At 34.8% G+C, this 13,122-nt stretch overlaps 1 protein-coding gene across 2 annotated transcripts in view; it reads right to left on the bottom strand.

The window, feature by feature from the left end:
• The window catches only part of ATRNL1 (attractin like 1), a 744,759-nt gene that overhangs the window by 550,189 nt on the left and 181,448 nt on the right, over nt 1-13,122 (bottom strand). For both annotated transcript variants that reach the window (XM_024121650.1, XM_024121651.1), the window contains exons 16-17: nt 4,226-4,439; nt 2,330-2,518 (exon numbers count right to left, since the gene is read on the bottom strand). In XM_024121650.1, coding sequence (XP_023977418.1) covers nt 2,330-2,518; nt 4,226-4,439 — 403 coding nt within the window. The remainder of the gene's footprint in view (nt 1-2,329; nt 2,519-4,225; nt 4,440-13,122) is intronic.

Below are 13,122 nucleotides of genomic sequence, written 5' to 3'. Positions count from 1 at the left end.
AGAATATGTATATGTATATATATATAACTGAATCACTTTGCTATATACCTGAAACTAACACAATATTGAAAATCAACTATACTCCTATAAAAAAAGGCAAAAACAAGAGGTATTGATATATATCCAAAAATTCCAATGACTATTTTAAGATTTCCAATAAGAGTAAAGAGAAGAAAACAAATAATTTGACATTAAGGAACATTTTTAGCAGATAAAGGAAAACTACTCTCCAGATTAAGAGCGAATGAGAATCCATTTTTGAAATCCACATCAACTACTGTAAAACTGAATTCAAATAAACTGCAAAATTTTGAATGCCAAGGATAAAGAGAATAGTCTTAAAAGCTCTCAAAGAAAGGAAAAAATACGATGTCCCACAAAAGAATGAAAATTAGATTGTCATGAAAATTCTTATCCACAACACTGAATGCTAGACCTTCTAAGGAAACAATTTATTTAGAACTCCACACCCAGGCATTTTATCATTCAAGTGAACATGAAAAATGCACTTTTAGACATGCAAAGACTCAAAAAGTTTACTAGCCACAAATTTATTTGGAAAGAATTACTGAAGACTATTTTCCAGAAGATGAACAAATGAAAAGAATGGAATATAAGAAAGATTTGCGAATGGAGAAGACAACTTAGACTTAACTCTAAATAATTTTTAGAAAGTTCTTAAAAGTTTAAGAGCTTGGAGACTTGCCAAGTTCCTTTTTCCTACCTTTTAGCCTTTTTGCATTGTGAAATATAACACACATACATAGAAGTACATAAAGAAAAATGTGATATTAATAAATTATTTTAAATGAATATTCTGTACCTGCATGCAGCCTAGAAGCAGAACATTGCCTCCTTTGTACACTTTTCCTAATCAGCACCCCTAATCTTTTCCAGCAGCATCCACTATCTGACATTTATAAGAATAACTTTTTACCTTACCCTACAGTTCTACCTAAAAAATTCATTCCTAAACAATATAGCATAGTTTTGCTTATTTTCAACTTTATCTAAATGGGTCATACGTATATAATCTTTTGTGAAACAAACATAACAATCAAGGCAGGAGAAGCTGAGCAATGTCTCAACTCCCCACAAGTCTCCAGGACTGGTATTTCAACCTTCCTCGGCAGCTGGCTCCTAGTTATAAGACGTTTTCTGTGCTAGCAAGACCATTTTATGCCTGCAACACCCCCTTGTCACACACTTGATCATGTACGTCTCCATTCCTTATCAAAATTCCTAAAATGGGATAGCAACAGGGAGCTCAACCCATAACAGGTCCAGCCATACCCATCCCAGGAACACCTCTCCACTTGACTCCAAGAGCCTGGAAGAATAAATGCACACAACAGCTAAAGCCTGCAAGTTCTAGCCTACACTGTGGCAATTACCACTTTGTCCCAGCTTTTCAAGCAACACTGGTGCCCGATATGGAACAAATGTGGATTTGGTTGGGTCCCTAGGGGAAGGAAACATCCTCCCTGGGAGTAATGTAAGGTCCGGAAGAGACAGTCAGTCTCCACCTGTATTGGCTTAAGCAGCTGCCTCTAAATGAGGGCACTCATCTGAGCAAGAAGGGCTTATAACTGGATGACCATGCTGCCTAATAACTACACAGTACCCAGTAACACAGACTGTCAGGTGCTTCCTCATTCTACAGTCCTTATAAAACATGAGACCAGCAAGGGGCAGGGTCTTCCCCCGAAGCACAACCCATAGTAAATTCAGTACTGGCCTGGTGACACAACTCCCCATGTGACGCCAAGATTATACATCTTGCATTTGTAGCAAATATACCACCACTGATATATCCTTGCCAAAAAATACTTAACTTTTAATCTAATCATGAGGAAACAATTAGACAAATCCAAGTTGGGAAACCTACAAAACAACTGGTGTAGATTCTTTAAAAAAAAAAAAATCACAGTTATAAAAAAAGACGACACAGGAACTGTGCTAGATTAAAGGACACTAAAGAAGCACAACGAAGCAGTGCGATCCTTCTGAAGTGAGCACTTTCATGAAGTGTTGCTCTGTCTTCAACACACACTCAGAGTCCAGGGGAACACAAATGTGGCAAAATGCTCATAGTAGGGTAATATACTTAGGGGAATTCAAAATAATGGTATAATGTAAATCAGTGGCTTACAGCATTACGAGGTTTTAAAACTAGCTTTTACTTGTAACTAGCAATTTTTAATTGTAATGAGTGACAATATTTTTTCTCATTTTTTAAAACTTCCTCAAATGTTCAATTTCTCTGTCCATCACAGAAAAGTGATTTATGCTGCAGTTAAACAAAAAGGGACTCTAGAGAAATACTTACGAGAGCAGGTGGCAGTCTGCCACTCCAGACACTGTCCATATGGAAAAGAGATTATGTAAGCATTCGAGTCAACGCATCGCTTCGTGCTGCTGCACCACATACACTCCATGCCGTTGCTGGTACAGTTGGAACACGATGTCCTTAAAGAGCATGGCTTTTTGCAAGGCCTTGCATTTTGATTTGGACTAACTGGAATAAATCAGCAAATATAATTATTTTATTTGTTAACTGCTTTCTAACACAAGTATACGAGTTTCGGTCATTTTGTTGTTTAGGGAATGTTTCAATTAAGCCAAGTGTGGGATAAAAATTAGAGTAAAAATTGTATGATAAGGTAAATGAGAATGAAGATGACATGTCAATACTTCTTAAATTTATTATCTAATTTGAAATTTATAATACCTTGGAAATTTTTAATCATTTACAAAGTACATAAAATTGTATAATTTAAAATTTTTTAAATAGAAATGTAATACATGACCTAGGTTTTTCTATCTATTGGCTAAGTATTATGTACACTAACATTATTTACTTTTCTAGCTAGCCATAATTCTATAAACATTCCACGCCTTATCAAAGCAACAAACAATAAAAATAAAACAATTTACTATAAAATGTTTACATAAAATATAATATTTATCACACCCATTAGGATGACTATTTTTTAAATGTTGGCAAGGATGTGGAGAAATTGGAAGCCTGTACACTACTTGTGGGAATGTTAAAATGGTGAAGCTTCCATAGCAAACAGTATGGCAATTCCTCAAAAAATTAAACACAGAATTTACCATATGATACAGCAATTCCACTTCTGGCTACATACCCAAAAGACATGAAAGTAGGAACTGGAACAGATATTTGTACACCCATGTTCATAGCATCATTATTCACAATAGTCAGTAGGTGGAAGCAACAAGTGTCCACCAATATATGAATGGATAAACAAAATGTGGTATATACATACAATGGATAATTACTCATGTTTAAACAGGAATGAAATTCTGACATATGTTACAACATGGGTGAACTTTGAAGACATTATGCTAAGAGAAATAAGCCAGTCACAAATGGACAAACACCTTATGATTCCACTTATATGAGATACTTAGAGCAGTCAAACTCATAGAGACAGGAAGTAGAAGGTGGCTGTCAGGGGCTGGAGGAGGGATGAGTGGGGAGTTATTGTGTGATGGATATGGAGTTTCAGTTTGGGAAGATGAAAAAGTTCTAGAGATGGACAGTGTTGATAGATTAACAACAATGTGGATATGCTTCATGACAGTGAACTCTATACTTTAAAAATGTTTTAAAAAGTCAATTATATCTCAAAAACACTGAAGGGAAAAATGGTTAAAATTATAAATTTTATGTTATGTATATTCTTCTGCAATACAAAATATAGTATTTTAAAAAAGAGAAAAGAATTCAATATTCCTTTCTCACGTAACAAAAACACATTTCAAAAGATGGAACAGCAATGTTTCTCTTCGTTTGCCAACTGAAATAATAGATCTGTAAGATTAAAATGAGTTGTTGATCTTAATGATAAATCTTTCTTACAAAGACTATTATTATAAAAGTAAAACACATTAAAATATTAAGAACAGATTATTACTATGGTGTAACCTCAACCGTATGTTCATAATCTCACTATTTTAACCAAGAAATAAAGATTGTATAAAACAATACAATTTTGATATTTTCATAAGTTAAGGCTGAGGTCACTAATAGTAAGTGGGGAATGTGAATAAAGATAAAATATACATTGAAATCAGCATCATAAAAAGACGGTGCAAGTTACTTCAGGCCTACATAGCATCACACCATGGAAGAGGGTAGTGGGAAGAAGGGTTGGAAACAGATTTTTAAAGAATACTAGTTTACTGGACTACTTACCAACAGGTTTTTCACAGACAAGACCATCTGCCATAGAGGTACAAGGATTAGCTTTTAAGCCTGCCACTGCTGCCCTTTCTAGATACGCACAGAACCCAGAATCATTGGGTTCACCAGGAAGCCACTGTAGTGTTGTGTTTGTAAATGGTGACATGTCTTCCCATCCCCAGTAGGATATATTGATCTTGCGTAAGCCTACCCAAGGTGATACTTTCTGTAAACAATAGCAAAAGGGACATTTTTAAAAAGGAAGATGTAAAAATCCTGCATCATATTCCTTAGCAAACAGTTCATTATCATTAAAAATTACATTTGAAAATATACAGAACTGCCTTTCTAAGGACTTCGAGTACTAAGGATAATTAACAATTCCAGCACATCTTGGAGAATGATGTATAATAGAACACTATGTTTAAAAGATATTTTGTGTTTAGTGACATGACTGGGGTCATTTCTTTAGCTCTCGTGAACCTCAGTTTCCTCTTCTATAAAATGGTGATATCTGATATAAATACCTATCTTATGAGGGAAGATCATTAAAAAAACTTAACATATTGTGTTGCTGTTACTGTTAACTGCTACTTCTGCTGCAGCTACTATTACTACTGTTACTGTCAATCTAATCAGTTGTGGAGTTAAGAATCTAAAGGTAAATCGACATTATATGCACTGTGAGAAAATCAAAAACAAAATCAATGAACAGTATATAAAGGCTGAGTGAAGACTTCACAACAGGTTCACAAAGGACTAGGAAGAAGAAGGGCCTCTCTCCTAGTTCAGACCTCTACTAGTACACAAGGACTTTAGCGCAGTTTTAGATAAATTAATGTCATCTACTTTCATTATTAAAAAGATCAAGAAAACTAATAAAATCTTTGAACCTGATGCCTAAATTTAATTAGCAGATGTTGACAAATGCCATCAAACTAAACTTTCTTAGGGCTCTCAATAATATTTCAAAAGTAGCTTAAAAACGAAATATATGCTGTATTTATATACCTTATTTTAACCATTACTCAATTTTAAAATATGTTATTCTAACGAGACTGAAAAAATAATGATATATTCTTGGTCCAAGGTACTCTCTTTACAAAATTTTTTAGATTATGAACACCTCTTTTTCTTTCCTTGTTTCTGCTTTAGAGTTATGTTTTTCTTTTTGAGATTTTATTTTTCATTTTTTCTAGCTTTCTTGAGGTATAATTGACAAATGAAAATTATATAAGGTGTATGATTTTTTTTGGTATATGTACACATTATGAAATGATTACCACAATCAAGCTAATTAACATAACCATATGTATATATATCATATTTTCTTTATACATCCATGTATCCGTTGATGGACACTTAAGTTGTGTCCATAGCTTGGCTATTGTGAATAATGCTGCAATGAACATAGAAGTGCAGATATCTTTTCAAGATACTGACTTCATTTCCTTTGGATATATGCCTAGACATGGGACTGCTGAGTCATGTGATAGTTTTCATTTTTTGAGGAAACTCCATACCATTTTCCAAACTGACTATACTGCTTACATTCCCACCAACAGTATACAAGAGTTCCTGTTCTCCTCATCTTTGCCAATATATGTTACCTCTTATCTTTTTGATAACAGCCATTCTAAAAGGTGTGAGGTGATACCTCAATTGGTTTTGATTTGCATTTTTCTGATGATTACTGCTGTTGAGCTGTTTATCATATATCTGGCTGGCCATTTTTATGTCTTCTTTGAAAAATATCTATGTCCTGTGCCCATTTTTTAACTGGGTTATTTATTTTCTGTTGAATTGTTTGAGTTCTTTATGTATTTTGGACATTAAATCTTTATTAGATGTATGATTTACAAACATTCTCTCCCATTCCATAGGTTGTCTCTTCACTCTTTTTTTTTTTAATTTATTTTTGGCTATGTTGGGTCTTCGTTGCTGTGAGCAGGCTTTCTCTAGTCGCAGCAAGCAGGGGCTACTCTTTGTTGCAGTGTGCGGGATTCTCTTTGTAGTGGCTTCTCTTGCTGCGGAGCATGAGCTCTAGGCATGCGGGCTTCAGTAGTTGCGGTACGTGAGCTCAGTAGCTGTGGCTCATGGGCTCTAGAGCGCAGGCTCAGTAGTTGTGGTGCACGGGCTTAGACGCTCCGTGGCATGTGGGATCTTCCCGGACCAGGGCTCGAACCCGTGTCCCCTGCATTGGCAGGCGGATTCTTAACCACTGTACCACCAGGGAAGCCCTGTCTCTTCACTCTTGATTATCTCCTTTGCTCTGCATAATCTTACTAGTTTGACACAATCTCATTTACCTATATTTGCTCCTGTTGTCTGTGCTTTTGGGGTCACATCCAAAAAATCATTGCCCTGACCAATGTCGAGATTTTTCCTCGTGTTTTCCTCTTGTAGTTTTACAGTTTCGAGTCTTAATGTGTGTAAGTCTTTAATCCATTTTGAATTGATTTTTTTATATGGTGTGAGATAAGGATCTACTTCTGTTCTTCTGCATAAGGATATCCAGCATTATTCATTGAAGAGATTGTCCTTTCCCCATCGTGTGTTCTTGGCACCTCTGTCAAACATCAATTGATCATAAATGCTTGGATTTATTTGGGGCTATTATAATGTGTCTTGGTGAAAGTCTCTTTATGTTTAATCTATTTGAGGTTCTTTGGGATTTATGGATCTGGATGTTCTTTTCCCTCTCCATATTTGGGAAGTTTCCTGAAATTATTTCTTTAAATGAGCTTTCTGCCACTTTCTGTTTTCCATGAGGGCAAGCCTGGAGCCTGAATCTGTGGGTGCAGGCCTGGATCCTAGGTCTGAAGGGCCAGTCTGGCACAAGGATCCACTGGGGTAGGACTGGTAACTGAGTACAAAGTGGTGAGCCTGGAACCTGGTCCACAGTGGCAGGACTGCAGCCTGGTCCATGGGCCAGTTTGGAGCCTGGAACTGGGGGAGCCACCCAGGAACATGGATCCACAGGGCTTACCTGGCACTGGATCAGGCCATGAGCCTGAATCCTATGGACTGGTGCTGGGGCAAGCCGGGCACCTGGGCCAACAAGCATGATCATGAGGCTGCAGGGGCTAGCCTGGTACCAGGGTCCACTGGGGCAGGCCTGGTCCTGAGTCTTTCGGGTAGGTCTGATGCCTGAATCCATGGGGGTGGGCCTGGTACCTGGGATCATAGGGGAGGGCCTGAAGCCTGAGTCCACTGGGATGAGCCTGACCCTGGGTCTCCAGAGGTGCTGGGGTTAGACCTCCAGTTAGACCTCCAGTGCTGGGATCTAATGCGGAGGTGTGGATCCTAGGTCTCCTGTAGCCTAGGGACAAGGGGGACTAGCCTGGAGGCTGAGTCTGCGGGTGCCAGCCTGCAGCCTGAGGCCACAGGAGCCAGTGTGGCACTGGGATGTGCCTGGCGCCTGGGTCCACAGGGATCATCCAGGCACCGGGGTTCACTAGAGCAGGCCTGGAAGTAGGGTCCAAAGCAAAATCGGTGCTCATTTCATTCTCCTTCCCCTTTGCAGAGGGTATTTCTCACCCTTTCTCACAGTGCTTCCTGTACCGTGCAGGCTTAGGGGAAGGATGATGCAGGTAATGTGAAATTGTCTTTTCTACCATCTTCAATGAGTGTTTTCTTATTTCTGTGTTTCCCCCACCGCCCCCAACCCGGTGCTATAATCTCTTACCTGGACTCCTTAGCTTTTGTAAAGGTATTTTGTATATGGATGATTGTTCAAATCAATGTTTCTGGGAGGGAATGAGTGCTGCAAACTCCCATTCTATCACCTTGCTGACATCATTCCTAAACATTTCTACCTTAAATATACATAAGAATAATTTATGTTCTCAGTTACCAAGCTAATAATATTATAATGTGAAGTAGTTTCAAAACTCCACATCATCTTTTTTTTTTTTTTACATTACTGACTATCAGGATAGAGAAAAATATGTCCCTCTACCTGAGTCTTTAACAATATAGAAATAAGATATATAAATCCAGTATTTATTCTAAATATGTTGTACAAATGGTCCTAGAGAGCTTATAAAGAACCCGTAGACCTAGAAATTTATAGTGTATAAATATAACAACTTTCACACAGAAAATACTCAACAAATATTTCTTAAATGAAATTAAAGTATTATAAATATTCATTATAACAGTAGATCTCATATCACCTAGTAGAGTACTGTACACATAGTAGGTAGTCAACACGTTTTGCTAAGCAAGGCCATTAGAACAGAGATGCTTATTTTCCAACATCCAATTCCTGAGACAGAGACAGTGCTTAATAAATAATGTTTCTAATTATAAAAATACACATGCTGCTTTGCCTTGTGATCATCACATATTTCATACTTATTCTCAAAGATATTTTGATAACAAAAAAGCTATAACATTTTTATAGTTCTTGATAATAACAGCAGGAATCAATCCAACATAGCTATTTCAGATTAATGACTGTGCTTCACATTACAGCAACTCTGCCTATATTTCTAAACTATCTATAGTAAAAACAAGTCATTTAAAATGAAATATTATTCTCTAAATCATCATGATAAGAATCTGCAAGGAAGAGGAGAGGAACAGAAAAATAAGCAGTTGACAAAACATTTAAAGTAACTATTACGCAGTAAATGAACTGGACAGGCAGTTGAAAAATGAAAGATAAATTACTATAATATGAAAATTGACTGCAGCACACCATAAATCATTGCAACATTTCATTAACCATTTCCGATAAGTAAATGATCATTTGATCCAGGATACCTGTTTAAAGTGCATGAATTTGTCTATTTTTATTTGCTGCAGGAGGGTTACCTTAAGTTTATACAACTGCAATGACTCAGGATAGAATTCATTTTATATAAAGATATGCTTAGCGGAATGTCACCTTGCAGAAAATTCCACCTTTGAAATTTTGCTAAAGCTCATATTTCTAATGAAATAAAACATTCTTCATTTATAGGGCAGGCTATGCCACAAAATACTGAATCTAAGTTCATCATACATCCGAAATAATTGTTGGTCTATCTTTACAATTTATAATCATAAGCATATACACACTACTATATATAAAATAGATAACTAATAAGGACCTACTGTATAATCATAAGCAAGAAAAAATGAGAAACTTACATAAGAAATCTTGAAATATGAAACTTCTAAAATAGCATATTTCAAGGTTAAAATGTAAAAACTAAAAATAATATATTTTAAACAAGGAAAAAAGCAATAGAGCTCAAATGCCAAACACTAGTACTTTCTAAAACTCAAAGAATGTGGATCTACCAATAAGATGCTCTTTATAAGTTATACCTATTCAGTAGAACTAATTTCCAAATGTTCATGATAACTGAATCTCAATTTTGTAATTAAAGAAATGAAGCTCTTGGTAGTACAAGAATATAAATAGATATTAAATTATGTTGTATGCTCCATATGACTAAAAATAAAACTTTACAAATAATACCCTGTCAATATTTTCTAAAATATTTTTTAAAAATCAATAGATCTCTCCTAGATGACACCACTTGCATCTTATCCTCAACCATAAGGCTAGTAGCTCTCAAAAAAGGCAAATTAAGAGAAAAAACAGAGGCACTTCTCTGACCTCCTTACAAATATCTTCATGCGCTGGCCAACTCAAAGTCCTGAAATAATTAACTACAGCATTACTCTAGGAAACTCCTTAAGTCCACATTACTGGTCAGGTATCCATCCTCTATCTTCATACATCCCCCTGTGTGCATCTATCATTGCAATTATCACACTTTGGTATAACTGTGTTTGTATTTCTCCCCCATAAGCTCTTTAACAACAGTGATTGTTTTTGATCTCTATATTCTCAGCAAGCAGTAGACTGCCAAGTACAATGAAGGTGCTCAATAAATTTGTACTAAATGAATGAAGATTAGCCCATCCTTCCCAGAAATATAGCTTCAGTTCACACAAAAATGGTTTTACAGATCAATTTTTCATACAAATTTAATTATTATAGTTTTTCTTTTCCCTATTAATATCAAGCATATAACAAATGTTTGACAGCCAAATTCACAATGTGATATCCACGTAAAATTTTTGAATATTTATAAAAACTGGGGGTATAATAAATTTATCAATTTTATTAATGGGCGGAGGGCTTTGACTCTACAGATATAAAATGGCATTAGAAATTAAATTATCTGTATCAATACTCATGAGAAATACACACACTAATACCACCACAAAAATTATGGCAGGCAGTACTAATGAACTGAATGTTCATACAAACATTTCAAAAGAGTATGTGTTTAAGTCCCTCTAATTTTTTAACATTTATACAAAACTGTTCTTATATCACTTTTTAAAAATCAGATGCTTGTTCCCCTGTTATTAGCAAAAGGAAAATCAGTAACATATATTCCTATTCTTTAGCATAAATCAGAAATGATCTTAAGAAGGAAAAGGTCCTAGTATAATTAGTGGGGGTGAGTGGAGGAAGGCTTTGTAAAGTGGAAAAATTAAAACACTAGTCTGGGGCAAATATTTTTCTACAGTCAATATCAACATTATTAACTATTCATCAAATGAATTCATTTAGTTACTTAAGAATTCATTATCTAATTAGTGATTCTTGGAAATAGTAGTTACAGCAGTAGTAGAAACAGACATACAAAAATAATCTTTAAAATGCAAACAATAATAATGATAACTTTAGTAAACACTAAGAAATAAAATTTATCTATGCTCTTCACATACAATACCTCATTTATTTCTCACAATAAACATATAAGATAGCTATGATTACTATCCCAGTTTACAGATGAGGAACGTAAGCTGGGGAGGTTAACTTGCTACTAAGCTGTGGAGATACGCAGTATGTCCAGACTGCATGCTCTCCATCATTTTGATACATTGTCCTCGATGCTGCTTAAAAATCAGCTATACCAAGTATTACTTAATGGTTTCAATAGCAAGCAATTGGTAATCTTTGCTCTGAAAAGTTTTCAAGCCAAAACCATATCCACTGCACTGCAGAGTGGAGTTCTGTAGCACCAACAGACCCTTGTCCAATAAAAGCCATAACCTAAGGTCAAAAAAAGTCATTGAGATCTAATATAGTTTTCAAAGCAATAGTTGAATTATAGCCATATCTCCATTATTTGTATAGAAATCATGCCACTTTGTGGATTATTTACCACAGGGTGTCTGTGTGTGTGTGTGTGTGTGTGTGTGTGTGTGTGTGTGTGTGTGTGTATCTTAAACACTGGCCAAATCTTGTACACACCTCAGATCTGAGGTATTTATTATTGTTTAGCTTTATCACTTACCTGATCTATATTGAGTTCTAATTTTATTTTGACACAAAATACAAAAATCTTCAATGATTTTATGACAGTTTATATTATCTTAGTATATTTCAAGTATGTATACAAACTAAATAAGGTATTTTAAATTAGATTTAGTAAATTATTTCTAAATCTCCTACAACTTAAGAGTTGACTATATTTTTTTCTTTTTTTAATTGACGTATAATTGACATATAACATTATATTAGTTTCAGGTATACAAAATAATGATTCAATATTTGTATATATTGTGGAATGATCACCACATAAGTCTACTTAACATCTGTCACCATACACAGTTTTCTTGTGATGAGGATTTTTAAGATCCAGTCTCTTAGCACCTTTCAAATACATAATACAGTATTATTACCTATAGTCACCATGCCATGAATTACAGCCCCATGGCTTGTTTATTTTATAACTGTAAATCTGTACCTTTCAACCCCCTTCACCCATTTTGCCCACCCTCCACCCTTGCCTCTGACAACTACCAATCTGTTCTTTGTATCTTTGAGCTTGTTTTTTTGTTTTTTCATGTGTATGCTTGTTTCTTTGTTTTAAATTCAACACATAAGTGAGATCACAGGGTACTGAAATCTTGCCATTTGCGACAAAACGGATGGCTCTTGAAAGCATTATGCTAAGTGAAATGAGTCAGAGAAAGAAAATGATCTCACTTACATGTGGAACCTAAAAAAAAATCCGAAAACAATATATATCACAATATTACAAATATCAAATCATTATGTTGTCTACCTGAACCAACATGTCAACTATACCTCAATTTTTAAAAATGTCCTCAAGACATTTCAAGTATCTAAATAAGATATTTCAAAACAATATTTAGTAAATTATTTTCAAATCTCCAACTTAATCTGTTCTTAAGAGTTGACTGTATTTTAACATCCCAAGAACAGAAAATACTGTGAATTCCTATTAAAAATTTCTTATAAAATGATATTTGACATTATTTCCAAGGAAATATTCCATTTTCTATGGACCAACTCTCTAGGAAATTGAAACTGTTCCCAAATACTGTATGTTCCAAATCTCCCATGTACTTTAAAAATTGGTTTAAGTCCTGCTAACTATTTGCATATTATTTCAAGCAAATCTATACCTAGGAAAATAGCATAATTCAAAAACTTAACCCACAGAACACATACACAAAGATACATATATACAAATATAGCCAATGTTTTGGTTTAGTGTTCTAATTATAAGGGACATCCCAAAATTATTACACTTCAAAACAAATTCTTAAATTATAAGCCCAAGTTTTAAAGTATATTTATTCATATGAGGTGTCTTCTTGGTAAGATAATGCAATGGTTTACTGAGCAAAACATGAGATGAGTAATTTAGAAAACTTTATTACCAAAGAAATCAGTTCTACTTTTACTTCGACGATTTAGTAAAAATAATGTATTAAAAAACAAAAAGAATGAACCATTTCCAACGGTTACAGGATTATCAGCATATTTCCATAATAAAAACAAGTATACCTCAACACAAGGGTTTGTAGAAAATAAAAGATATAAGAAGAAGATAAAAAAAAAATAAAACAAAAAATAAAAA

This window comes from Physeter macrocephalus, chromosome 20, assembly GCF_002837175.3.
Source record: "Physeter macrocephalus isolate SW-GA chromosome 20, ASM283717v5, whole genome shotgun sequence".
NCBI classification, from domain to species: domain Eukaryota; kingdom Metazoa; phylum Chordata; class Mammalia; order Artiodactyla; family Physeteridae; genus Physeter; species Physeter macrocephalus.
The sequence above is the reverse complement of the archived record's forward strand: the minus strand, read 5'-3'. Positions and strand labels throughout refer to the sequence as shown.